The sequence below is a fragment of the Nansenia antarctica genome, assembly GCF_963989245.1.
Source record: "Nansenia antarctica genome assembly, chromosome: 18".
Taxonomy (NCBI): domain Eukaryota; kingdom Metazoa; phylum Chordata; class Actinopteri; order Argentiniformes; family Microstomatidae; genus Nansenia; species Nansenia antarctica.
In genome coordinates, this window is record NC_137691.1 from 5,812,249 (window position 1) to 5,839,756 (window position 27,508).

The following is a 27,508-nucleotide window of genomic DNA, read 5'->3' on the forward strand; positions in this document are numbered from 1 at the left end:
GGCAGTGTATGACAGATAATGTGACGGTGGCACTACTGTCTGTGTCGCATCGATGAACAAGAGAAGGGAACTGCCAAAGTCACTTTTACTCCCCCTCTATCTGTCTATCGGGGCTAAGTTGTCCGTCTTTCCTGATCCTAACCCACATCTGTCTGTCTGTCAGGTTGCATCTTGGTTTCTGTCGGGCCCTGTTTATCAAATTCTGGTTCACTCTCTCTCTCTCTCACTCTCTCTCTCTCTCTCTGGTTCAATCTCTCTCTCTCTCTCTCTCTCTCTCTCTGGTTCACTCTCTCTCTCTCTCTCTGGTTCACTCTCTCTCTCTCTATCACTTTTGGGGATTCATCCTCTTCCTTTCCCATCTTTCTCCCATCGTCATAACAACCACATGAGGTCTATTCATATAAGATTAGATTAGATTCCACTTTATTGTCATTGCACGAGTACAAGTACCAGACAACGAAATGTACTTCATATTCATACTATGCTGACATGCTGTCCTGTAAAAAAAACAGAGTTGTTAAATGCCAGATGGACCAACAGAGACGACGACGTCACCTCAAGACAACGAGCGAGGATCTCTCTCTGATAAGAAGCGCTGATGATTGTGGGACTGCCAGAGGACCAAATGAGCCCTAGATTGATGCCAAGGTCACCGTGGTAATGGACCTGTCCAAACCTGAGCACTGAGTCAGACAGCTAAGTCATTTTAACGCCACGCTGCCACTCCAGCCGGGGCGTCGAGGGTCTCAAGCCTGTCAGGCGGAAGGGAAGGTAGGTCCTATGTCCCCCTGATCATCTCCTGTGCAACCATTAGTGGACATCCCAGTGATAGATACGCTCTCACAATCAATCACACGTACACATAATGTATACAGACACTCTGAGGTCAGACGCTATAACAAACCCGTTGGTCGTGCCAATCATCATTGATGGTTATTAAAGAAACACGGAACAAGGGTGAGCTATGCACCCTGATGTCTTCAGATACACTTAACCCTCAACATTCAACGTGCGCTAACGTCGAATAGGCAGCATTCTTTGGTCATCAACGACTGAATCGTTACCTTTCTTTCACCAAAAATGTCCCTCAGTCAAGCACCATTTTGTGTCTCACGAAGCTGATGTTATGCAATGCACCCCGAGTCCAACCCAAAATGGCTGATTGTTCTACTAGCCTATGATAACACACTCATTCTCATTCCTCTGTGATCCCCCCCCCCATTTGATTTATGGTTTAATAAATGATGGTGCATAGGACTATTATCTTTACAATATGCATTTTGATTTATATCTTTTATTAGACTATTCTCAGCTGAAAGAGTCCATAAGAGGCCTCTTAGAGAGTGGTAGTGCCAGCGCTCTTCTGTTCCTCCTAGTTAATTGCTAACAACATGGTGATGAATAGAGGCTATGAATGATATCATGCTTTCTACACGACAGACAGTCAGAAACCACAGAGCAGTTGGGCAACATCTCCAATCTATTTGTCATGACTAACAAAACATACAGTGGCTTCACAAATAATGAATGAAAAATTAATAAAATCATTAATAAAAAAGTGTAACTTTCCAGCTAAAAAGAATGACTTAACATAGTGGTGAAGCGGAGAGCTGTGGACTAGAGCTGTGGCTCTAGTATCCAAAACAGGGTGGTCATTTCTTCTGTCAGTAATGCATTTACACATCACGTTTTTAAAATAATGTAAAAGTAGTTTTCGGATAAGCTGATCGCCCCACTCCCCCCCCACAACCTAGTGTTCTGCTCTAGATCATTGGTGAATATAAAGCTAATGCACATTATGAGTTAACAAACTGACACTCTGAGCAGATTTCTAGATGAGGCCCAGAGTGGCTGTTAAATGAATCTCGACACATGTTTGTTGTTCCTAACACAATCTCTGTGTTACATCATCTCTGTGTTAGATCATCTTGGCTCCGGTGGTTGAACTTTCTCTCTCTATTATAAACATTGTTTATTGCGAGAGCTTTCGGTCATCAACCTTCTTCAGGACCTTCTTCGGGTCTATGACCGAAAGCTCGCACAAGAAACAACGTTTTTTGTACAGATTTGAGTGTGCGGATGCTGTTTTCTTTGGCACTCTATTGATACTCTTCAGTTCCAGCTCCTCAGCTAAATCTGATCACGGATGAGCGGTGGTATTTCCACTATTTTTATCCCTTTGAGTTGTAAAATACACGGCACCTACTGTATCTGGTTTAAGGATAAGATTTACAACTGACATCTTGTTTCTGTATGTGTGGTATGTGTGCGCATGTATGTGCTTGTTTATGAGTGGTGGTGACTGCCGAGGGTCTCAGTAAGCATACAGTAGATGCTGATATGAAGCCTGTGACATGCCAACCCCCTCCCCCCCCGGACACCCCCGGGACATGAATCTGAAAGCTCAAATATCAGCTTTAATTACCACAGACAGTAACCATGGTGACCCTGTGATGTATGACCGAGGGCCAATCACTGCATTTGCAGAGCTGCAGATTAATTTATTAATTAACCACTAAACGAGAGGCCACCCCTGGACCTCATGGGACGCAGAGGGATGGGTTGTCTGAGTGTGGGGTGCTTTTAAAGAATTACTAATGATTTACGACAGTGAGGGATTCAGGCTCCACCATAGCGAGGGAGGTATAAAATGACTTAACCGTTTTCTGTTTAAAAAAAATGTCCATTTGATGAATAAAGGTTTTTTTGTAAAGAGTTTTGAATCTACCCCACCAGGATCGACCCAGTGCAAATGAACTGCAAAGACACACAAGGATCTCAGTTGTTTTTAGTTGTCATTAAAACACACACACACACACACACACACACACACACACACACTCACACACACATACAACCTTACAACGGGACACACAAACCCCACCAGTGACCTTCCCCTCATCAGCAGACATATCTTTGCTTAATAATTCAAGCTAATGTGTCTAAATAATTACTTATTAAATTACATACATATGGAAATACACTCAAATGAAAGCTGACATTCTGTGCTTCTCATAGATTGTTATCATCATAGATGATCTATGTAATCTCATAGATTGTTATCATCATAGATGATCTATGTAATGTTATAGATTGTTATCATCATAGATGATCGATGTAATCTCATAGATTGGAATGACATGCCTCATAGTCATTTGATCAAAAACCCAGTTTTCATTGGTGCAGTATAGAGCTTATATAAAAACAATTGTAAAAAAAAAAAAACTCTCTATACCCTTATGGAGGGCACTGTATAACCAATTTTCAAAGCCTTATCCTATTCATACCGACATCGTCAACAAGACAGTTGGGAAAGTCGAGGTAGCTAGACTGAGGAGCTTTCGGAGGAGGACACTCTTGACTGACTCTGCCTCCCTCCCACTGCCTCCCTCCCACTGCCTCCCTCCCTCTGCCCTCGCCATATAATTATCCCTGAACCTCTTCTCTGCTCCTCTACTGTGGTTAATGGCTGGTGGGGGGTTACAGAGAGGAGAGGACTTCTTCTTTTGGCTCTCTACTCCAAAAGATTTGAAATCAAACAATCACTATGAGGTTAGACTTTCAACCTTTTATTTGACAGTATTTGTGTACATATTGGTTTCATCGTTTAGAAACGACTACATTTTGTATACATACAGGAGGACTCCTATTTCAGGGCACCAAAAGTAATGGGACAGAGAGATTAATATAATGTCCAAATGAAGTGGTCATGATTAGTATTTGGTCGACAATCCTCGCATGCAATAACTGCCTGAATCTGCGACTCATTGACCCCACCAGACGCTGGGTATATTCACCAGTCAAGAACGTTGTTACATAATCAACTAAGACACATCCAGATCTTGCCTTGACTTCAATTGTTCTATTTCTTTTCCATTTTCTGATGATGTTTCTGACAGTGTCAATGGGTAGTTTATTTTTTCTGAGTGGGGCAGTCCCATTTTCATTTTTTTATTAAACAGATGTAGTGAAGACAGACAGGAATGTCAGGAGAAGAAGGGAGAGAGGGCATGCCAGCGGAGCGGGGCGGATTCAAACCCATACATGGGCATACAGTTAGGTCCATATATATTTGGACAAGAGAGAATTTTTGTTATTTGACCAAAACATCTTCAAGTTACAGTTATATAATGAATATGGGCTTAAAGTGCAGACTCTCAGCTTTAGGGTAAGGGTATTCACATCCAAATTGAAGGAAGGGTTTAGGAATTACATCTCTTTAATATATAGCTCCCTCTTATTCAAGGGACCAAAAGGAATTGGACAATTGACTCAAAAGCTGTTTCATGGGCCAGTGTGGACTATTCCTTAATTATTAAAAGGTCTGAGTTGATTCCAAGTGTGGCATTTGCATTTTGAAGCTGGTGCTGTATACGCACAACATGTAGTCAACGGAGCCCTCAATGCAAGTGAAACAGGCCATCCGTAGGCTGCAAAAACAACCAAAAAATCTATCAGAGAGATAGCGGGAACATTAGTAGGGGCTAAATTAACTGTTTGGTACATTCTGAGAAAAAAAGAGTGCACTGGTGAGCTCGGCACCACAAAAAGGTCTGGACGTCCATGGAAGACAAGAGTGGTGGATTATCACAGGATCCTTTACATGGTAAAGAAAAACCCCGTCACAACATTCAGCCAAGTGAAGAACAGTTTCCAGGAGGTAGGCATATCATTATTCACGTGTACCATAAAGGGAAGACTTCACATGAACAAATACAGAGGGTTCATCACAAGGTGCAAGCCATTCTTCTCAAGCCAAAATTATGGAAATGGTGTCACTGTCCAAATATTTACGGACCTAACTGTATGTGTGCACTGTAGACCACGGTGCTAGACCACTGGACCACCCCAGGCCACCCATGGTTTTTAACACCAGACACAACAGCCACCGCAGTCGGATACTTTAGAAGGCATGGAGTTACTTCTGAATATATAGTTCAACCCTGGAATTATATTCACCTGGCTCATTGAAGCTCTAACGAGTAAATCATCTTGGTCTGGGCCTTAGTAATCATCTTCTCAAAAGGTAACAAAGAATAACCCAAAAGGGTTGCCAAACATTTGCACAGGGCCCTTTTCCTTTTTTATCATTTAAAAACTCAGAAAAATGTGTATTATTATTACATGTGATGCCCTCAAATACAAGTGCTACGTATAACAAGTGCTTTACACAAAATCACGTGTCTAATAAAAGCTGATAACGTCTACTTGAACCTCTTAGTAATTGTTTGTTTTCAAATCCAAATGTTTGGAGTAGAGAAGCCAGAACAAGACAGAACGCTTGACTGTTCCATTACTCAAGCAGAGCACCGTGCTCCCAGAGGGCTGCTGGGGTTGAAGGAAGACACAAAGATCCAAGTCTTTTATAAAGTATTTTATTTCAGCATAATGGTAGGAAGCCTCTCCCCTCACTCCATACAATTAAAACTAATTGGATCACAAGGGTACATATTAGTTTGCCCATTTTTACAATTATCAATGTAACATTTTTTTTAAGAAAAGTTCTAAGCACATAATTTTGCCTACACAAAATAATAATCAATATAAGATCCTTTTTTAACTGAGGACCATAACTTTGCATGCAAGACTATTAAAGAAAACAAAAAACTAACCTGTGATAGCTACGGTAGATGCTGTTGCTTATCTAATATCTCTATCAATATAATTCACTACAAATAGAAGGGGGTTTGTATAAAAACAGTCATTTTCTTGGAGGTACTACTGCCTCTAATCTTTAAATTACTAAACATCCTGGGCTCTCAATACAGTACTGATCCAAATGGTTCTGTCCACCTTCTTTGCCAAGTTGAGGAGTAAGAGGCGCTGTCTAAACACTAAAATCTAGAACTGTTTGAAAAAGAAAAATAATCCATATTTCGTGTTTTTTGTCTTTTGTTTTTATCACTCCAGTGTTTACATTATTATCAGAAATAAAAAGGTCCTTGAAGACATGAACATAATTGTCATATGAAGGGGCAGAAAGAGAGACACTCTTTTCTGACAGCTCAGTCCTTCTGTCTTAATCCAGGGGAAGAAATTTTAATCTCACCGGATTAACAACTGAGGCGCAAGGATTCTATTGCATTTTCACCGTGAGATTGATAACACTACTTAAAAGACGAGAAAAAACAGGGATTTAACAGGTAAAGGCAACCCTGCTTTAGCCCTGTGGCCACACTGGTGGGTCATGGCAGGTGGCGTCCCTTCCATATCAGGACCAAGGGGTTGCCAGAGCATACAGTAGACACGTCTCTCAACCCTAAGTCCTTAGAAACCCCTGTGTTTTGCTGGATTGCGTTAATTTTTATCACTTAGACTTAAGTTTAAAACAGTGAAAAATATCTGAACTATCATCATCAAACAGTACATCTAAAACACTTGCAGGATATACATTTGGCTTGACTAAATAATCAAAGAACAATGGTTAAACTTGCGACACTGAGTAACATTCATTAAAATTCTTGTAATTCAATATTCAGTTTAAAGCAAATTCCAGCACACACGGAGGTCCCTCAGGACCAGGAGTTAGAAAACCTAAACTGGGCAGCAAAATGGCCCCTGTTCTACTAGCCCATAGACAGGCTGTGTAACACCACCAATATGCTTACAGACCCGGACAGAAATACATAATAAATGCCAGAGTAGGTCGACAAACAGAGCATCTCTGCGCTCTATTGCCATTACACTTGGAGGGGCAAACCACAGACAGTATGATCAACGTTCATTACAGGTTATAGAGAATCATTCATTACAATATCGTTTAGCACTACAATGATTATTTCTTAATCCGATCTTATTTAAGGCTAAACCCCCCCGAAATATAACAGATATCCTTTACACACACCGACCCCATATTTTCCATTAGAAGGCATTTGTTAGTGTGTAGCAGAGTGAAGCAAGTGTTGATTCAGCTATGGGTATGGCCTGCAGCGGGCCACAGCACTGCCTGAACTAAATTCGTGTTAGCGCTATTAGCATCTCACTGGAATTGTCAAATTCCTTGGGTTCCTGAATGAATAATTGATGGGTTCTCATGATCAATAACAGAAGATATCAATTATTTCAAAGAACATAAGGGGGGGGGGGATATTCTTTAGCCTATACCATTGCAGTGAGCAGTGTTCAAAGGGTGAGAGCTTTGGAGAAACATACCCCACTTGTAAAAGGCAGTGGCTCGTCCTTCTAAAATCTGATGATAATAATCATAACAATAATAACAATAATAATAATACTTAAAACCATTAACTCAGAAAATAAAAAGGCAAAAAAAGAAAAAAAAAGAAATTAAAGACAGGGAAAAAAAAACGCTCTAAGGCCACAAGATTTTGTATACCTCCTGCTGTCCTCTGTGAGGACCTGTACATACAGAGTTATGGGACTCGCTGAAGCTGCCATCGTGTGCCTTTTCCAAGATAGATCTGTATACAAAGTGTAAAGAGATAAGCTCGCGACCTTGCTCACAAACATCTCTGTACATACACCGTTAAGATTGTAATAGTTCTTGTAAAGAAGTGAATCGGGACTTTTCTACTAACTGTCATCCTGTGCCATTTCCTGAGTCATCAGCACCACACCACTACCAGACAACAACTAACAGAACATGGTACAGCACACCATGGTAGACACCGTCCTGTGACCTGACCCTTCACCTTGTGACCTCTGTTTACACTTCCTCACTCTGGACTGTCGTCTTAAAAATCACTGACTATTAAAACCCCTTGTTCTTGTTTTACAGTTCTGACACCTTGTCACCATTGTCTGTCTGCCAAATGTATTTTTTTTTCTTTAACAAACAACTATCATTTCTACATTTTCCACAGAAGTCCTCAATTGTATGTTATATTGTTATATATTCATGTATATATCCCCTTCATCATTGCCAAGGTGTTATGACAAACAGTACACCCCCCCTCCTCCCTCCCCTCCCCAGAGTACCACCAAAAGCACAAACAATAAATCTAAATAATAACAGAAAATGAAACTTATAGCCAAAAAACAAACAAAAAATCGAATAGATTAAGTACAAAATAGACGTCTACTGCAGGAAACTCTCGTTCAAAAAAAAAAAAAAAAGACAAAACAAAAACAAAACAAAATATAACATCTGTCCCTCTGTCATAGTAACCTCAGGACTGGAGCTGCAGCATCAGTCTGTGCCATAGTGTGGCGCCACTGAGCGCAGGGCCGGGTGACTGAGACCCCCGTGGCCTGTCCTGTCTCTCCGGGGAGGTGATGGTTGGGTGTGTGGGGTGGGGTGGGGTGGGGTGGGGAGGCAGGGGACAGGGGTGGGAAGGAGGAAGGGGGTGTACAGGGAATGTCAGACAGCCAGCCGACCAGGAGGCGGGTGCAGGGGGCTCCAGGTGGGGGGGGCGGGCGGGGGCTCCTGTGAGTACGGGCGGGGGTCGCAGCACGGCTGGTTCTCCACCTTGGCCACACCGCGGCCTTGGCACAGCCGCCGGTGACGCAGCAGACGGTCTGTCCGTGAGAAGTTCTGGGACACACACAGAGAAGACGGGTTTTGGTTTGTTTTTTCAGAGTGGGGCAGTCCCACTCGTATTTTTTATTGCGATAGAGACGGTAGAGATTTGACAGGAAGGATGGGTGAAAGAGAGAGAGAAGGGATGACATGCAGGATATGTCCACGGACGGAATCGAACCGGGAAAACCCTGCTGTTACGTGGGCGACGCTTAGCGTGTTACGCCACCAAGCACCCTTACCCATCATACACTTAAATACACCGACTCTAAGGGTAGGAGTAAGTGCCCAATACGATGAATCCACTCAAAGCGTGGGCACTAGGGCCGGCACAGTAACTGAATAACAATCGACTGTTCGACGCGCTTCAGGTTCATTTTCAAATAGATATACTTAATACCAGTCGTATAAATGAATGAATATGAACAATCGTTTTGCTGCTTTAGGGGCCGTGTCCACCAAGCTAAAAAAAGAAGCAAGGCACGCCACTTGGGGTACCTGAAAACAGTAGCCTTCAAAGAGGACTGGAAAAAGACATGGTTCTTGTTGCTAGGCTACCATCTTAAGCCGCCCACAAACAGCGAGCTGAACAGGCATCTCCAGCATCTCCAGCTGTTTTATGTCGGCTGGGTCCTAACACTGGTCGTGTACTGCACCAAAGCACACTTTAGGCAATTTCCATGTACTTATGTCGGCATCTCTTCCAGTGTGACGGCTCTTTATAACAGGAAGCCAATGTCCGCTCGTTTAAAGACTGTTATGGTTATCCTATACTTTTTTGGTCAACAAAGTACCCGACCCGTGAGCTAGCTATTTTGGATATGGCTTGTATTTGTCACTATGCTTGTAACTGAAACTACATATATCATTTCAAAAAGGGAGTTTTAAAGGAAATGAGTGAGTTTGCATGTTTAATTTGCATCCGACGCATGTCAGCGTGCGTATACATGCCTCGGCGCACGTTTGCTTTCATGCTGGCACTGCCAACAATGACGTGGATTCTTTGTGACATGGTAGGGCATGTGCATGGCTGCGTCTATGTGCATGTGGTCTTACCTGCTGGCAACGCTCACACTGGTAAGGCTTCTCTCCGCTATGGACACGCTTGTGTCTCTCCAGGTGGTACCGCTGGATAAACCTCATATCACACATGTCACAAGCAAACGGCTTTTCCCCTAAAAGGACACAAACACAAAATCATCACATCAAATCCACAGAGCCAAACCACAACAAACTGTATATTATTTAGTCTTACTAGGTTAGAATCTACAGGTTATATTTATGCATCTACTAACAACAATGTTTGTTACAAAGTGATGGGAAACTATATGTCTCTTTTGTTCTAATGACAACAAATGAAGAGGATAAGAATTATTGTTTTTTTTAAAGACAAACCAAAAAAACTACACTACTTTCAGTAACATTTTTTTAGATGTTTTGTCATCAACTCATTATGTGTAGATCAGAGTGGAATCTCAGATTGATCTACTCAACACGATGCCCCTGTAAAGTTTAACTTGACATTTTGAGGCTGGTTCAACAATCCCATCAAATGACTTGACAATCCAAACTCGAGTTTGTTGTAGTCTGGTCTTATTTGTTTTCATAATAAAAGCCTTTCTTAGTGATAGGGTACGGTAAATGGACGCATACCCGTATGACTGAGGCTGTGTCTCTCCAGGTGATTACGCTGAATAAATCTCATGTCACACATGGAACAAGCGTACGGCTTCACCCCTATGCACACAGAGCAATATATTAGCTCTCTTTCTCCAAAGAGTATAACACATACACAACTTAAGATCTCAAGTCTAGCAGTATAATAACTACAGAGTAATGCTTGCTACCATAATGATGTGACAATTTACAATATATGTGCCTTATGAATAAACAATGTGGAAGTGATGAGTTATTAAAAGGATCAGCGGGCGTTTGTAACAGCTTTACTTTCTAATTAACACTATTTGGAGGAACGTTAATTAACTAATTACTGTTCTAGATAAGATGAGTGGCACATTAAGGCTAGTCGACGCATACCAATGTTTACTAAGCACTGAATATGATTACTGTATCAAATCTAACGCAGAAAGTTGTAGGCCTGTGTGTGTGTGCGCGCGTGTAAAGAAAGAGGATCTAATAACTGTCATCCCACATCTATAAATAACAGCTAGTAAGCCATATATCACACATAGTGACCATTTGTACGGTACTAATTCCAAAGGCAAAACAACGATTCAACAGCTGCAAAACTAACGTATTTGTAACAATAAAATCGACATCCACAGCACTGGCTACTTACAACTGATAGACGTGATTTTCACAACAACATTTGACCTCAGACTAAAATATGACACTACTGCTTAGCAAAATCTAGCATATACATCTTTCACTGCTGCATTTCCATTACAGTTATTCCACAAAGCAACTTCAATAAAGATTCAAATAAAAGTGTCAGACATGACAGCAACCAGACATTGTTGCTTGCCACTAAAAATGACTTTGCTTTTTAGCCTTAAAGTATGTTTGGCTCTTCAAAACATATTATCTCCAGCTCCCAATGATGTATTTATATATTATAATATTACTATACTATTTTCACCAACAGCTTAGAAATAAGCATCAAACTATTACTTTAAATCTCATTATACACATAAAGGAGAGGCCTGATGCAATACTAAATAAATGGTCTTATCCAAGGCACTTCTGAGATACAACCCCCCCCCCCCCAAAAGAAACCGAATGCTAATCATGACAAATGTTAATGCTTAATGCACACAATCCTCAAGCATTACTGCTGCAGCAAGACCCGAAACTGACATTTAAAAATGACTAATATGTCCTTTATTGACTTATTGTCTGTGGAAAACCTAAACTCAACTTATTCTCTGACTGGGTGCGTTGGGTACGGTGAACGGACCCATACCCGTATGAGTCAGGCTGTGTCTCGACAGGTGGTAGCGCTGCACAAACCTCATGTCACACATGGTGCAAGCGTAAGGTTTCACCCCTAAACGCACAGAGCATCAACATATTATTTGTGTGCCACACGATCCATCAATTTAAGTCTTTAAAAAATATTGTTTAAGTATATACACAAACACACATACGCATAATTGATGGGTTATTAACCACTGATGTCAATTCATGCAATAGTTTACAGGGGATTCAAAGTGAATAATCAGAATTTGATGTTTTCCCCCCAATTAAGATACGTTTTGAAATGTGTATATCAATGCTTTGGTCCACAACAACCACAACACATCACATGAGCTGATGATCCTACTTGCCTACTAGTTGGATATCAATCCTGACTGGTTTATAAATCCTGTCAACCCTGTTTACCAAGGTTGGGGTGTAGCTTGGCCTTACTGACAGGGGTAAGGTGAACGGACCCATACCCATATGAGTGAGGCTGTGTCTTGCCAGGTGGTAACGCTGGAAAAACCTCTTGTCACACATGGTGCAAGCGTAAGGTCTGACACCTAAATACAGAGCAGCAATATATCATTACTGTGCCACACACTCCATCAACTTCAAACTTCCAATATAAAGTATAGACATAAGCCTAATGCCTACTCTTAATGGATTGGTTATTAACCAGTGATGCCAATTAATTCCTAAACAACAGACACAAGATTTAGACTGAAGTATCTGAATCAGGTCTTTCGCCAATTAGGAACGTTTTTGAAATGTGTTCATCAATGCTTTAAGTCCACAACCACAACACATCATATGAGCTGATGATATCACCTGGTGGAAATCCAATTCTGACAATATGTTGTAAGCCATATTTTCCTCTAGCCTTAATACAATTTGTTTTCTCTTTTTTTTTGTTGCATGACTGGTTTATAAATCCTGTCTGTTTATAAAACCCTGTATACTAGGGTTCTGGCATAGCCTGGTCTTAATGACAGGGGTAAGGTGAACGGACCCATACCCATATGAGTGACGCTGTGTCTTGCCAGGTGGTAGCGCTGAAAAAACCTCTTGTCACACATGGTGCAAGCGTAAGGTTTCACACCTAAACGCAAAATAGCAAGACATCATTATTATGCTCACTCTCTATCAATTTAAAACTTCCAAAAATATGGTTTAGGCTTAATGTCTATGCTAAAGTAATAAGCTATGAACCACTGATGCCAATTTGTAGGTTATGAACCACTGATGCCAATTTGTAAACAATTTACAGGGGGATTCAGATTAAAATAATCCAGATTGGAGGTTTTTCACCAATAAAGATACGTTTTGTAATGTATTTATCAATGCTTTAGTCCACAACTATACCACATCACGAGCTGATGATGTCACTTGGTGGAAATCCTACTTGCCTACTACTCGTTGGATATCATACCTGAATATATTTTGCAGAACATATATTTTCATGCCTTAACATGTGTATGTGTATGATGACTGGTTTATAAATCTTTAGAGTTTAGAGTTGTGGTGTAGCTTGGTCTTAATGACAGGGGTAAGGTGAACGGACCCATACCCATATGAGTGACGCTGTGTCTTGCCAGGTGGTAGCGCTGAAAAAACCTCTTGTCACACATGGTGCAAGCGTAAGGTTTCACACCTAAACGCAAAATAGCAATAGATCATTATTATGCCTCATTTTCCATCAATTTTCATCTTACAGTAAGTTAAAGCAGAATTTTACTCAAAAGTTATTTTTTTAATATATCTTGTCAGCGCACTTTCAATATGGTCCCAAAATATCATACCTTTCTGCATCCAAACCTCCTAGTATATCCTAATAGCAAGCTCAGCTTAGTCTCAGGACCACTATGAGACTGGTGCAGGAAGTAGATCTAAGCATGCTTTTAGGAGCTCTTAAGTTCTGTTGCACAAAATATTTATATTTTTGGGCCATATTAATGGTGGGCTGACGAGAAATATAAAAAAAAGATATATTCTTCAGTAAAATCTTGCTTCAAATATAGGCCTAATGAATTGGTTATTAACCACTGATACCAATTCAAAAAACAATTTACAGGGGATTCAGACTGAATAATGTGAGTCGAGGTTTTTTGCCAATTAAGATACTTTTTAAAAAGTCTATCAATGCTTTGGTCCACAACCACAACACATAACATGAGCTGATAATGTCACTTGTTGGAAATCTAACTTGCCTACTAGTTGGATATCAATCCTGATAATATATGGTAAACTATATTTTCAGCTAGCGTTAATATATTTATTTCTGCATGACTGATGTATAAACCCTGTCAAACCCTGTATACTAGGGTTCTGGCATAGCCTGGTCTTAATGACAGGGGTAAGGTGAACGGACCCATACCCATATGAGTGAGGCTGTGTCTTGCCAGGTGGTAGCGCTGAAAAAACCTCTTGTCACACATGGTGCAAGCGTAAGGTTTCACACCTAAACGCAAAGTAGCAAGACATCATTATTATGCTCACTCTCTATCAATTTAAATCTTCTAATGTAAGAATAGGCCTATGCAAAATTAATTGGTTATTGACCACTGATGCCAATTCATAAACAGTTTACAGGTGATTCAGACTGAAATTATCATAATTTGAGGTTTTCCCCCAATTGAGTAGCTTTTAATACATTCACCAATGCCTTAGTCCACAACTACAACACATCACAAGCTGATGTTACTTGTTGGAAATCCTACTTATCTACTCGTTGAATATCAATACTGACAATGCATCACAAACTATATATTTACAGCTAGCCTTAATATATTTCTTTGTGTGTGTGATGACTGGTTTATGAATGCTGTCAAACCCTGTATACTAGAGTTGTGGTGTAGCTTGGTCTTAATGACAGGGGTAAGGTGAACGGACCCATACCCATATGAGTGAGGCTGTGTCTTGCCAGGTGCTGGCGCTGAAAAAACCTCTTGTCACACATGGTGCAACCGTACGGTTTCACACCTAAACGCAAAGTAGCAATAGATCATTATTATGTCTCACTCTCAAATCAATTTCAATCTTACAATAGAAGGTTTAGGTATAGGCCTAATGTCTATGCTAAATTAATTGGTTATTAACCACAGATGCCAATTCATGAACAACTAACAGGACATTTAGACTGATGTTTTTTGTATCGATCTAAGAACAAACGTGTTTTCAACGCTTTAGTCTACGACCACAACACATTGCTGAGCTGATGACGTTAACACTGTTGTCATAATGGATATTCTCATCTTTGAAGCTAGACGACACGTATGATTCACTGATACTACACTCCAATATTAACATTGCAAGTGTCAAATTTGAAGGATTAGGCGAACAAATTAAATAAACTTTGTATACTGTGAATGAACAAAAAGAAAGTCATTTATGATCACAAATACGTAGTTATACATATGAATCACTGCTACTTATGTGATGTTTTACGTCTCTTGGAATGTACCGTATGTCTGTGGGAAGCTAACTGGCGCTAACATCCCTCGCTGACTGCCGTGTGCAATGGGGACGGGAGGAGGGCGCATACCCGTGTGAGTCAGGCTGTGTCTCGCCAGGTGGTTGCGCTGAACAAACCGCATGTCACACATGGTGCATGCGTAAGGTTTCACACCTAAATGCAGAGCATTAATACGTTATTTTTGTGCCTCAGTTGTTTCCAATAATAATAATAATACGTTTAGGCATACATGTATCATATGCTATGCTAAATCGATTGGTGGTTAATAACCAATGTCAATCCATGCAATTACTTACAGGGGAGTCACATTGAATAAGATATCTTATCCCCCCCCCCCACCCCCCAGATAAGAAAATGGTTTTCATTGTGTTTTTTGTTTTTTCAATGCTTTAGTCCACAACCGCAACACATCACATGAGCTGATGATGTCATCTGGTGGTAATATAACATTAGCCCTGGCAAACAATAGATTTGTATCTAGCCTAAACATTACTTTGTGCATGATTGATTGAAAAAACTCATGCCAAAACATAGGGTTCTGGTGTAGCCGGGTGTTAACGGCGGGTACGGTGAACGGACCCATACCCATATGAGTGAGGCTGTGTCTTGCCAGGTGGTAACGCTGGAAGAATCTCTTGTCACACATGGTGCAAGCGTACGGCTTCACCCCTACACACACAGAGCACCAACTTTAGTATGGAAAAGTTCAACTGCCAAAAATGATCTAGTTTCACTTTACAATAAGCTAATAAGCTTAGTAAAGTTGTGGTCTTATTCACCAGTCATTAGTATTTCGCAGAAATGATTTGGGGTTTGGTCAAAATGGCGCAATCTACTAACCCAATTGGGGGGGGGACACTAGATTTCACTACCCAATCACAGTCAGCTACATTGGGCAATTAACTTTTAAGGGTCAATCAAACTTTATTTCGTAGTTTCATTACCAGGCTTGTAGTAATGCTAGATAATGGAACTAGATAAGTAATAGCCCGTCTCTATGCTCAAATTTTGTTTCAATCCCACATGTGAGCATGGTTACAATGTATCTATCAGGCCAAATGTTTCAGCTAATAAATCTATGCTTACAGTGCCTTCAGAAAGTATTCAGACCCCTTCAATTTTTTAATATATTTTGTTATAGATATATATTTCGCGTTATAGACCCTATAACAACAAAGATATTAATTCCAAAATTAAATGAATTATTATTCTTGCATTAAGATAGACTCGACTCAATTCAATTCAACTTTGAGTGATTTGTTAGTGACATTTTTGCATTTTAGCTCATTGTAAGATTGTCATAGCAAAGGGTCTGAATACTTATGTACATGAGGTATTTCTGTATTTACATTTTAATACATTTACTGAACTTTAAAAAAAACTTGCTTTCCTTTTGTCATTCTGGGGTATTGTGTGGGTTGATGGCAAATTATTTTAATTTAATCGATTTTAGATAATTATTTCTGCATGACTGATGTATAAACCCTGTCAAACCCTGTATACTAGGGTTCTGGCATAGCCTGGTCTTAATGACAGGGGTAAGGTGAACGGACCCATACCCATATGAGTGACGCTGTGTCTTGCCAGGTGGTAGCGCTGAAAAAACCTCTTGTCACACATGGTGCAAGCGTAAGGTTTCACACCTAAACGCAAAATAGCAAGACATCATTATTATGCTCACCCTTTATCAATTTAAATCTTCTAATGTAAGAAAAAGCCTATGTATTTTGGGCTAATGGAAAAAGCCTATGCATAATTGGTTATTGACCACTGATGACTGACCAATGCTTTAGTCCACAACTACAACACATCACAAGCTGCTGTCACTTGTTGTAAATCCTACGTCTTCTGGTTGAATATCAATATTGACAACATATCACAAACCATATATTTACAGCTAGCCTTAATATATTTCTTTGTGTGTGTGTGATGACTGGTTTATGAATGCTGTCAAACCCTGCATACTAGAGTTGTGGTGTAGCTTGGTCTTAATGACAGGGGTAAGGTGAACGGACCCATACCCATATGAGTGAGGCTGTGTCTTGCCAGGTGCTGGCGCTGAAAAAACCTCTTGTCACACATGGTGCAACCGTACGGTTTCACACCTAAACGCAAAGTAGCAATAGATCATTATTATGCCTCACTCTCAAATCAATTTCAATCTGACAATAGAAGGTTCGGGTATAGGCCTAATGTCTATGTCTAAATTAATTGGTTATTAACCACAGAGGGTGGGAGTTGTGCTGGTCTATAACACAACAAAATGTGGGAAAAAGTGAATGGGTCTGAATACTTTCTGAAGGCACTGGAGGACAAATTGAGTCAGAATAGATTGGAGTCAGGATGGATGTAGGTCAGATTTGAATTTTGGGGTAATAACGCTGGTGGGTACATGGCTTCAAGTCATGGTGTTCATACTTCATAATTTTAGGCAGTTGGTATACGTACATCTTAGCATAAAACACACACACCAGTGACACAATTGTGTGATTCTGTCATGCTATTGTGACGTCTCAGACCTCTGCAGCAAGTCTGGTTCTCCTGATGAAATCAAATCTATTCTAACGTGATTTCCATGGGATAAATTTGGTAAGAATGCTATAGCTCATTTACATTTTTGAGGTTCTCAGCCAGACCTCAAGCTCAAATCAAGTATGGGGTGAAAATATGCAAGTCAGATATGGATTTGATTAAATACGTTTCAGACATCGTTAAGCTTTGTTTTCGGGAAAAAATAATGGCTGTTTCCTAATGCTGTGCCATGCTGGGAGGTCTGGATGAGACAATGTAATCAGAATACTGTGTTTTCAATTCAACATCTTAACTCTCAGAAAAAAATATCAGGAATGCTAAATGTAGTCAGCTTACTCAAATACATTTCTTTAACAATACAAACTCGAGTTTGATGCAGCCAATCAAATTTGTTTTCAATCAATGCACTGGGGCTCATGCATGGCCTGATTAAAAGAGAAGACTTCAAAGAGATGACACATACCCGTATGAGTGAGACTGTGTCTCTCCAGTTGGTAACGCTGTATAAACCTCATGTCACACATGGAACAAGCATACGGCTTCACTCCTAAACACACAGAGCAAACAAGTATCAAATATCGTTTCTGCCTCAGTTTAAAAATATGCATTTGTTAAAACCTTAGTGTATACATTTACATTCTTTCCTTCTTAACTGCTATGCTAAAACGGTATAAATAAATAATTTAGAGGGAAAATATCATGAAATAATTAGGATTATATAAATAAGGAAGTGAAGCATTTTCTACAGTTTTTGTAATGTTTTCTTAAAAACCTCGGGAAGTAATGTCCGCTCGCTACAATTTGAGTGCATTGTTAAAGAAACAGTAAACGATTACATTCATAATCACATTCCCAAATATTTGAATAGAATATTTTTCCCATTAAAGTGGACAGCAGTTTCCAACAAAGCATTCAGTTCCATTCACTTTGTGATCGAGGAAGGGGAGAGTCTTATGTCTAATTCACTGCTATGAAGTTAGCATCAAGCAATGGACGTTGTTAAATCATTTCACAATACAAAACAGAGCTATTGTGGCCTTAACACATTCATCTATGACTCTGTACTGTTGCACCAGTAGCTCTGACATATCTGTAATGAGGGACATTTTCAGTGGTGGTGGGGGGGGGGGGGACAATTAGTGATCGCATACCCGTATGAGTGAGGCTGTGTCTGGCCAGGTGGTAACGCTGGAAGAACCTCATGTCACACATGGAGCAAGCGTACGGCTTCACTCCTAAATGCACAGAGGTACCACACTTTAGAATATGTTTCCATAAACTGTAGCCTATACACATCACATATATATATATACATGCTGTAAATTGATCTATGTAGGCTGCTACTTGTTTCAACAACAACATGCATGTTTAACAGGGTTTGTAACATGTAATAAAACATGGCCTTTCTGCATTTTTAGAAAAATTCAGTAACCAATTAGTCCCTTCAAGAAACATCAATGAGATGTCAAAGTATTAGCAGTTGATTTAACTTTTTCCACAATGTCACCAAAGCATTATTCAAGAAAAAAAACAGCTGTTCCTCTAAAGAGCTTCCTGGTGTCCGCAATCTGTAATTGCTTCAAAAAATCATCGTCAACAACTCACTCAAATTGAGGATCAAGGTACATGTTTCTATAGGATTATTCTCACCAATACCCTCCCTTGTTAAACCTGGATTAGGGTATAGAAGAGTCATGGTAATGTCTTTTGTACATGAGTAGAGGGGTAACAGTGAGTGGACGCATTACCCGTATGAGTCAGGCTGTGTCTTGCCAGGTGGTAGCGCTGGAAAAACCGCATGTCACACATGGAGCAAGCGTATGGCTTCACCCCTACACACACACAGAGCACCAACTTTAGAATCAGCCTGCATAGAGCAGGGCTCTAACTAACTCCATTTAAAACTGGAAGTACACTCAGAGCTCCTTTGTACAATCATCCAGGCTAATAAAGTCCACACTCATCCAGTTAATCCAGGCTAATAAAACCAGACATGCCAGAACAGTGGCAACAATCAAGACAAATCTGAGGCGTCACCAAAGCAGAGCAAAAGATAAGCCCACTGACAGTTCTACACAGCTACAATTGTTGGCGGGGGTAAAGAAAAACAAATAAAAATGTGTTGCATATCTTACATGCAATACTTTGTGAGTGTTTGTGCGCTTCCAAGTTGTTAAGCAAGCCAAACTCTGCGGGTGCATTTTTACTGTCATTCTAAAACATAAGGAAACCGCCGCTAAGTCTTGACCAGCCTTCAATACCCAGTGTATGTGGCCCATTGTTAAGAAAGGGTATGGAGAGCAGGCCCATACCCGTGTGAGTGAGGCTGTGTCTCGCCAGGTGGTAGCGCTGGAAAAACCTCATGTCGCACATGGAGCAAGCGTACGGCTTCACCCCTGCACACACACATCAGCATGATATTAGCTAGCCACTACCGCCATCTTGGTTTAGCACAACCCACCACAAGTTGTCATTTACACTTGATATCAAGGACCTTGCGGGCTAATCTGAAGGTATTTCACACATTGGTCTGAAGACCCATTTCTTATGATAGAAATACACAAACATATATATAGACATATATATATATAAATGGGATCCATACATGGCCATGTTGGGCCCGTGTGTGTGTGTAAAATTCATGTAATCATAAACGGTGCTGAGAGAACTTTTGTTCTGTAGCTCAGGTTGTCCTAAGGTTCCGCTAGCATACAGTTCTATTGAGGGCTATGATGAGCAGACGCATACCCGTATGAGTGAGGCTGTGCCTGGCCAGGTGGTAGCGCTGGAAGAACCTCATGTCACACATGGAGCAAGCGTACGGCTTCACCCCTACACACACAGAGCATCAATGTATTAGCTAGAGAGCTCCCACTGAAAATAGGTGGAACACAACAATTCCCCCAAAATCGCTGGCTTAGCTACGGACTAATACCGACATTTAACTTAAGATCAATCTGGATTCATCTGAACGACACAACATCAACCCATCATAAACTATCATTCAACGGTCGTGGCTACGAGTACGGAATGCATATCCGAGTTCTCAAAAAATTCTGCAAGTCCGGTTTGATCTGTAATGCTAACCTTAATCCTTAATCCTAATCTCACTCCTAACCGTAACCCTAATCTCACCCCATACCCTAATCTCACTCCTAACCGTAACCCTAATCTCACCCCATAACCTAATCTCACTCCTAACCATAACCCTAATCTCACTCCTAACTCACTCCTAATTTTAACCCGTACCCTAATCTCACCTTTAAATTTAACCCATACCCTAATCTCACTCCTAACTCACCCCTAATTTTAACCCTTACCCTAATCTCACCCTTAAATTTAACCCTTACCCTAATCTCACCCTTAAATTTAACCCATACCCTAATCTCACCCCTAACTCACCCCTAATTTTAACCCTTACCCTAATCTCACCCTTAAATTGAACCCGTACCCTAATCTCACCCCTAACCTTAACCCCATCCCTAATCTCATCCCAAACTTTAACCCTTACCCCAATCTCAACCCTAACCTTAAACATAAACAAAGAGTGGAAAAACACTGTAGAATAGGTGTCTATCCTATGCTAACCTGGTCTAACGGTACTTGAACTACTTGAGTCCACACCGGCTAACCAAAAAAGTAGCTAATGAAGATTGGTAGAATAAGGAGGCAGTAATATTGTAACTACCGGACATTGCTAGACTATATCGGAATACGAATCCGTACCTGTAGCCACCGTGACAACAAACCGACACACAGAGAACGCTAGGTTTGGACATCAAGGGACTCCCTCTATAGGCAAAACACTGAGCTGTGCCTTAGAGAAGTCTGATAACTTCAAACATTTTAGGTGGCATTATTGCATATAGGCCTGTATGATTTATAAAAACAAAAACAAAAACACATCATGCTCTTCATCTGTCAAACCAACTAGCCTACAGGGTTTTCTAGATGAATGACAGCATTTTTTTCTGTCACGGAAATCATCAATGTTACACTCAACAACATTTCTCTACGAGGGGCTACACAAAGACAATAACATGGTAGGCTTGTTTTATGTGAGATGGGTACGGAAAAAGGACTCATACCCGTATGAGTGAGGCTGTGTCTCTCCAGGTGGTAACGCTGGAAAAACCTCATGTCACACATGGAACAAGCGTACGGCTTCACTCCTACACACACAGAGCACAAGAGCATTAGCTAGGAAGTCTGCGGGAAAACCGCCATTTTAAAGTTTACATTTTACAAAGCAGATTTGAGTATGTTGTTTATTGGTTACATTTACTAGGGGGGAATGCAAACGTGTTGCCTTAGATAAAAGAGCAACTGCCCGCTGATGGACACATAAATATGGGCTTCAATATGAATAAATATGGGCTTCAATATGAATAAATATGGACTTCAATATGAATATTCATAGTACAAGACAACTAGAGACTAAATGGGAATGTTTTCATCTCAGCAAAAGGTGCAGACATGGGCAGTGTTTTCCCTCAGGAGAGGCTACAGGTCACTACTTTTGACAAGCAAACACAGGCCAAATCATTTACTTACCAATTTTCTAATAGAAAAAAAACAATGATTAACAAAGATAATTTGACATTAATGACTCCAATTCAAGCCTAGAAATGACTATATTCTCCAATCCAAGCCTTAACACAAGTCCCTTGATGTCCATGCAGTAATTTCTCCTCACAATCTCAAACGGCACTCCAGGGAACGGCCATATTGTCCTAATGCTGTGAGCCATATGCAGCTTCCTATGGCAATCTATTACCATCTATTTAGTGCAACATTCACAAGTAGACCAATATCGTTTGTACTTTGACTGGTGTTGGGGGACCCATTTTGTGCCTACGATAACCCGCATCCTTCACAAGGTTTTAAGTGAATGGAATTTCTAGCTTTGTTGGAAATGATTGTCCAATAACAAAACAAGCCAGGAAAACTAGATGTTAATCTAGTTGATTCAGTGTGTAAAAAAAAAACAAAACAAGAAGAAAAAAAAGAAAGAAAATGATTTTGAATATATATAAATATATATATTCATTCATCACAGATGAAGTTTTTCTATATAGAGCAATAATCTTTTATACTGGAGTTCAAGTCGAGCACCAAAGGTGTTAGCCCGTTTTAGTGAGATGGGTACGGTGAGAGGACGCATACCCGTGTGAATGAGGCTGTGTCGCTCCAGGTGGTAACGCTGTATAAACCTCATGTCACATATGGCACAAGCATACGGCTTCTCCCCTAAACCGAAGAGCACCAGTTTTAGTGAAAAGGTCCCCACAGAAAACACCAAAAACTGAAGCAAAAGCTGACACCAGACAAGCTCTTAAGGAGGACAGTTCAAAAAACTTAAAATTGATGCACACCCCTTAAGAGATAAGCTTAATTCAAACTGGTGTTTGATGGTCTCTAGCTAACACATTTGCTTACTGTATTAGGTATTGCAAATGTTCCCTAACTGCTCATGGAGAACCTAAAAATACCAGGTTGTTGTGGTTTGTACATATACCTGTATGGATGAGGATGTGTCTCTTCAGGTGGTATCCGCTCCTAAATGCTCCGTAACAGTGATCACAGATGAAGTTTTTCTGTACTTTGGATACAGGACAGTTACCATTCTCATCAACCACCACCACCTGGGCAGGATAGGAGAGGATAGAGGGAGGCTAAGCATTACATGACAATTGGGCCTAAAGCACATAGGCAAAAAAACATAATAAAACTCAAAAAAACATATATAGGACATGACACCACATCTACATAAACATGCACTCGTAAACATTTTGTGTAAAATTATATTTGTGCAAATAACATTTAAATCAGCCTGAGAAATATCAGAGTTCAATAAATAAATAAATAAATGTAAAAAAATCATCATGCAAAACCTAGTTAAGAAAGTGGATTGAATCTCAAATCATTTTTTCAACCATTTTGGCCAAGTACACCGATCCTCCAGAAGGGTTAACCCCCTCCCACCCCCCATGCTACTGCTCCCCTCTCACACACAATAACAGTTATTGTGTTCCCCTCCCCTCCCCCCTCTTTCCTCTCCAGAGAACCCCACCCCCTCCACATCTCCTCTGCACCACTCCTCCCCCCACCCCCACACAAACAAAATATGTGCACACTCAAAGGCACCAACTCAGCCCAGTGACAAAAAAAGTCAGTCTTCCTTTGAAAACAAAAAATAAATAAAAAACAAAAAACCACATCCACCCACATTTGGAATGCACACATTTTCTCATATTTTACAACACTGTATCTATCCAACAAAGAGGCAATGTTTCTTTTGAATTCTCAGACACTGACCTTCCCTCCCCTCCCCTCCTGCTCTCTGACTTTACAGGGCGTTCCTGACTTCCTGTTCTTCTTTTTCATCTGCATCTCCTCGTTGGCCCTCATCTCCTTCTCGTCCAGGAGGCGGGGAGCGTGGAAGTCGCCCTCCTTCCGGATGAGCTGGGGATCACAGACAGGAGAGAGAGAGAGGGGGCGGTGAGTCAGGGAACATGGAAAAGCCTTTTCTAATAATTTTAATTAATTAATTTAGCCATTTAGCAGACGCTTTTATCCAAAGCGACTTACAATTACGAATTACAGGGACATTCCCCCTGGAGTAACTGAGGGCTAAGTGCCTTACACAAGGACACACTAGTAGTGGTGTGGCTTCAGGCGGGATTTGAACTCACAACCTTCCGATCACAAGTCCAACTCACTATCCACTAGACCACCACTACCACTAATAGCAAACGATTAAAAGCCATCTCAAAAAAAAAAAAATCTGTTTTCTTAATGTGTGAAACTTAAAGGAGCTACTCAGGAAATCTGGCTCCCCTGGTCATCAGTCGAAATCTGCCATTTCAATTACTTGCTGTTTACACAAGCCATTGATACTAGCCATCAGCATAACATTGGCTATCCAGACCATTGTGATACGATTCCAACATGTCAAATGAACAGGTAATAATACACATTTGCTATAGATAGTTTGAATTTGCCCACTTTCTATAAGATAATGTAGTTACTTCTTAAATTATTATATTATAAGACTATTATTTAGGAATATCAACAGTCCAATGTAGGCTTAATGAGGTCCCTGACCTACATACAGGGAGCAAGTAGGTGTTGAGCATAAGCATGAAAGCACTATTAAGACATTCCATTAAGAGATGGAAATAATACAGGAAATTAAGAGATGGAAATAATACATGAAATGCCCCCTCCTCCCCCTCAGCATTCCCCGAGTATCTCCTAACCAGGGGTGGACAGCTCATCCCAGACGGCAGGATCATGTGGCTCTGAGGCCCACGGTCGAGACCATCCCTGTGGGGCGGTCCGTGGCCAAGTGGGGCCATCATCTTCTTGGGTGGACCAGCCATGGAGCTGGCCTGCATCAGAGCCATACTGGAAAGCACAGCCTCACAGCCGAGCAACCCAGCCTGGAAACAATAACACCGTTTGGTTAGGGAGAAGCGGAGAGCAAACTCAATCAAACCTTTGAAAAGAATATAACAAATTAAATATCACAATAAATGTGTAAAGGTGTAATAAAGGTAAAATTAAGTTGAAGACAAGGAGTGCATAATGGGTCACAATTACATTTAAAAAAAGAGAAAACTATGTAACCAAATGACAAATTAGAACTTAAGACATTTTCATTTACACAACATTTCACTACACAAGACTATGACAACATCCTTAAATGACATATGACAACATGTAATGCATGTACTAGATTATGAGTATTAAGCCATATTTTTGTCATACTTCTGGAAGATAACGAACCCATTTCATATGGTCACGGACTGAGCCACTGGGCAGGTGTGACATTGCAGAGGGAACGGTGTATGTGAGGGTGGGGAAGGGGGTGGGGACAAGGTCATCCGGGGATCCGTCAATCAGGATGGTCGGTCTGGCGGGAGGCCACACCCACCTCACTCATCGAGCACTAAACCTGGAGGAAGAGGAGCAAGTGGACAAACCGTGAAAATACATTCAAGCACAACAACATATCTGAACTCTGCACTGGAGGAGTCGCAGCAGTTAGGCTACAACAAACACTGATCAGCTGCAACAAAACCTGATTAGCTAAGCCTACTACTCAATAACAAGCACTGTTGTTTTTGCATTATAGGTCAACATTTCAACCTGAGGTTTTAAATTGATAGGTGTTCCAAAAAAAAAAGTAAGATTTTTTCACTGTTGTTTTTGCATTTTATGTCAACATTTCAACCTAAAGTTTTAAATTGATACTGATAGGTGTTCAATTCTGTTTGTTTCCTTCAAATCCCACGTATGACCCTAAACTGTTTTGATCATGGGCAGTTTTTCTTTTTTTGAAACTATGAGCCCCACACTATAATCACCATCACACCCACCCAACACCCAAGTGCATGACTCCAGCTACAATAGTGTACATTTACATTTACATTTTTGGCATTTAGCAGACGCCTTATTCCAAAGCGACTTACAATCAATACATTTGAATACTAAGCATGTGAATCATGCTTAGTATTCATATGTATTGATTGTAAGTTGTACAATAGTGTACAATAGGCCGACAAGATGAGCAAACTACTATGTTTACCAAATAGTCCAATAATAAAAATGGTCGTATTAATTGCAGGGCTAAACAGCAGCTGGGATTAAGGCTATAGAAAGCAGTCATCATTCATATGCAAACCAATCAGGTACATCCATCCATCGCATAAACCAGCTAGATTACAGCCCAAGCAGCAGATGACAATAGGGCCTACAGCTGCTAGGCGGAACGTTGCCTACGGTTACCCTGCTAGCTAGCGAATAGGGAGGGGGTCTGACTAATTCCTGGAACGAAGCGCTCACAAAAACAAAAAAAGATATAAATGCACACATCATAGCAAAGCGTGCAGCAGTGTAATTTTCCACACATTACCCTACTGACCAGAAGGCCCCCAATAGCTATTATATATATTATAACATATATATATATCAACGGGAACATCTGTCACCCGATTTTGCGCGACTAAGCTAAGTGTTTACCAATGTTCCATTCACATTTACAGCAATTACACCGACCCGCAGACAGAATACCGTAATGACAAGGCGATGGATCGACCCCGAGCAAAACAAAAGGTTTGATTGAAAAAGTACCAAAAAATAATAATAACAACGACATCAGAAATCCCCCTAGGGAGTATAGGTTATATAATATAAAAAATACATTACTAGCCCCGCTAACAAATTTCCTCTAAACATAAGACTAAGCTAGCTCCGAAATCAACGACCGGCCGCTGCCCCGGGTCTAACTGACCCTAACCATGGGTCTAACTAACCTCTAACCCCAGATCGAACCCTAACCATGGGTCTAACTAACCCCAACCCCGGGTCTCGTATGAGCAGGAACAGAAAACACGACATTAGCTTAGCGTTGTTAGCTTAGCGTTGTTAGCTTCTAAGCTAGCTACGTTAGCCTTACCGAACGACGCACATAAAAGCGTATAAAACGCTATAAAACTACGGGTAGTTACCATCGATCTCGGAATCAAATATCTGTAAACACCCCCGCAGCTATTTCGACGGGTTCATCGCTGCATAAATGTGGAAAACGAGCGTAGATGGGCTGCGTAAGTATCTTTGACAAGGCAACAAGCAACGAGAGATTTTCGCGATAAAAAGCCCCAGTGATGATGGCGTTACTCCCCCTCCCTGTTGTCTCTGCGCTGCCTTGGCGTCAGTCAGCCCTCTCTGCTGTTTGACTCCATTTAACAAACATCAAACGTCCACTACAATACTTCATATCAATATAAAACCCGGAAAAAAAGATGAGCATTTGGGTTATTTACCTTTTAATGTTTCCCCCCTCGTCTGTTGTGTGTATCAACCGACGCCCCGAGTTCCAATTTCTTCTTTCAGTCTTTCAGTTTACAAACACAGGAAACGCCACCGGATGTGCTCCCCCGAGGAGAACCCTGCCATGTGACTGGAGAGGAACCGTACGGGGCTTAAACCACGTCTGACTCAGACTGCCATGTTGGTGAAGGTGAAGTCGCCTCTGCTTACTCCATTTTAGTTGGGATCAATTAAAATCCGAAGTCTACGGACAGGACAGTCAAAATACC

At 40.8% G+C, this 27,508-nt stretch overlaps 2 protein-coding genes across 4 annotated transcripts in view; both read right to left on the reverse strand.

Moving 5' to 3' along the window:
* cdk4 (cyclin dependent kinase 4) overlaps nucleotides 1–27,508 on the reverse strand; it is a 359,603-nt gene that overhangs the window by 121,995 nt on the left and 210,100 nt on the right. The window lies entirely within an intron of this gene.
* LOC308173196 (uncharacterized protein) lies at nucleotides 7,872–27,323 on the reverse strand. Of its 2 annotated transcripts, none has more exons than XM_080548192.1 (8): nucleotides 27,233–27,323; nucleotides 25,194–25,362; nucleotides 24,665–24,847; nucleotides 23,721–23,867; nucleotides 22,921–23,047; nucleotides 17,866–17,949; nucleotides 9,533–9,651; nucleotides 7,872–8,491 (listed from the first exon to the last, which is right to left on the reverse strand). In XM_080548192.1, exons 2-8 carry the CDS (start codon nucleotides 25,236–25,238, stop codon nucleotides 8,318–8,320), a joined length of 879 nt encoding a protein of 292 aa, XP_080404318.1. In that variant the 5' UTR covers nucleotides 25,239–25,362; nucleotides 27,233–27,323; the 3' UTR covers nucleotides 7,872–8,317. The 2 variants fall into 2 exon arrangements, with proteins under 2 accessions (XP_080404318.1, XP_080404317.1); XM_080548191.1 differs by having other exon boundaries at nucleotides 25,176–25,362.

Excerpts from the sequence above, each read along its gene's own strand:
- LOC308173196 (XM_080548191.1), bottom strand. The coding sequence starts at position 25,238 with ATGTCACACCTGCCCAGTGGCTCAGTCCGTGACCATATGAAATGGGTT. Across the intron at positions 24,848-25,175 it reads GGGTTCGTTATCTTCCAGAA|GCTGGGTTGCTCGGCTGTGA; the intron begins GTATGACAAAAA and ends TATTGTTTCCAG. Across the intron at positions 9,652-17,865 it reads ACACAGTCTCACTCATACGG|GGGAAAAGCCGTTTGCTTGT; the intron begins GTATGTGTCATC and ends GTGTCCTTTTAG.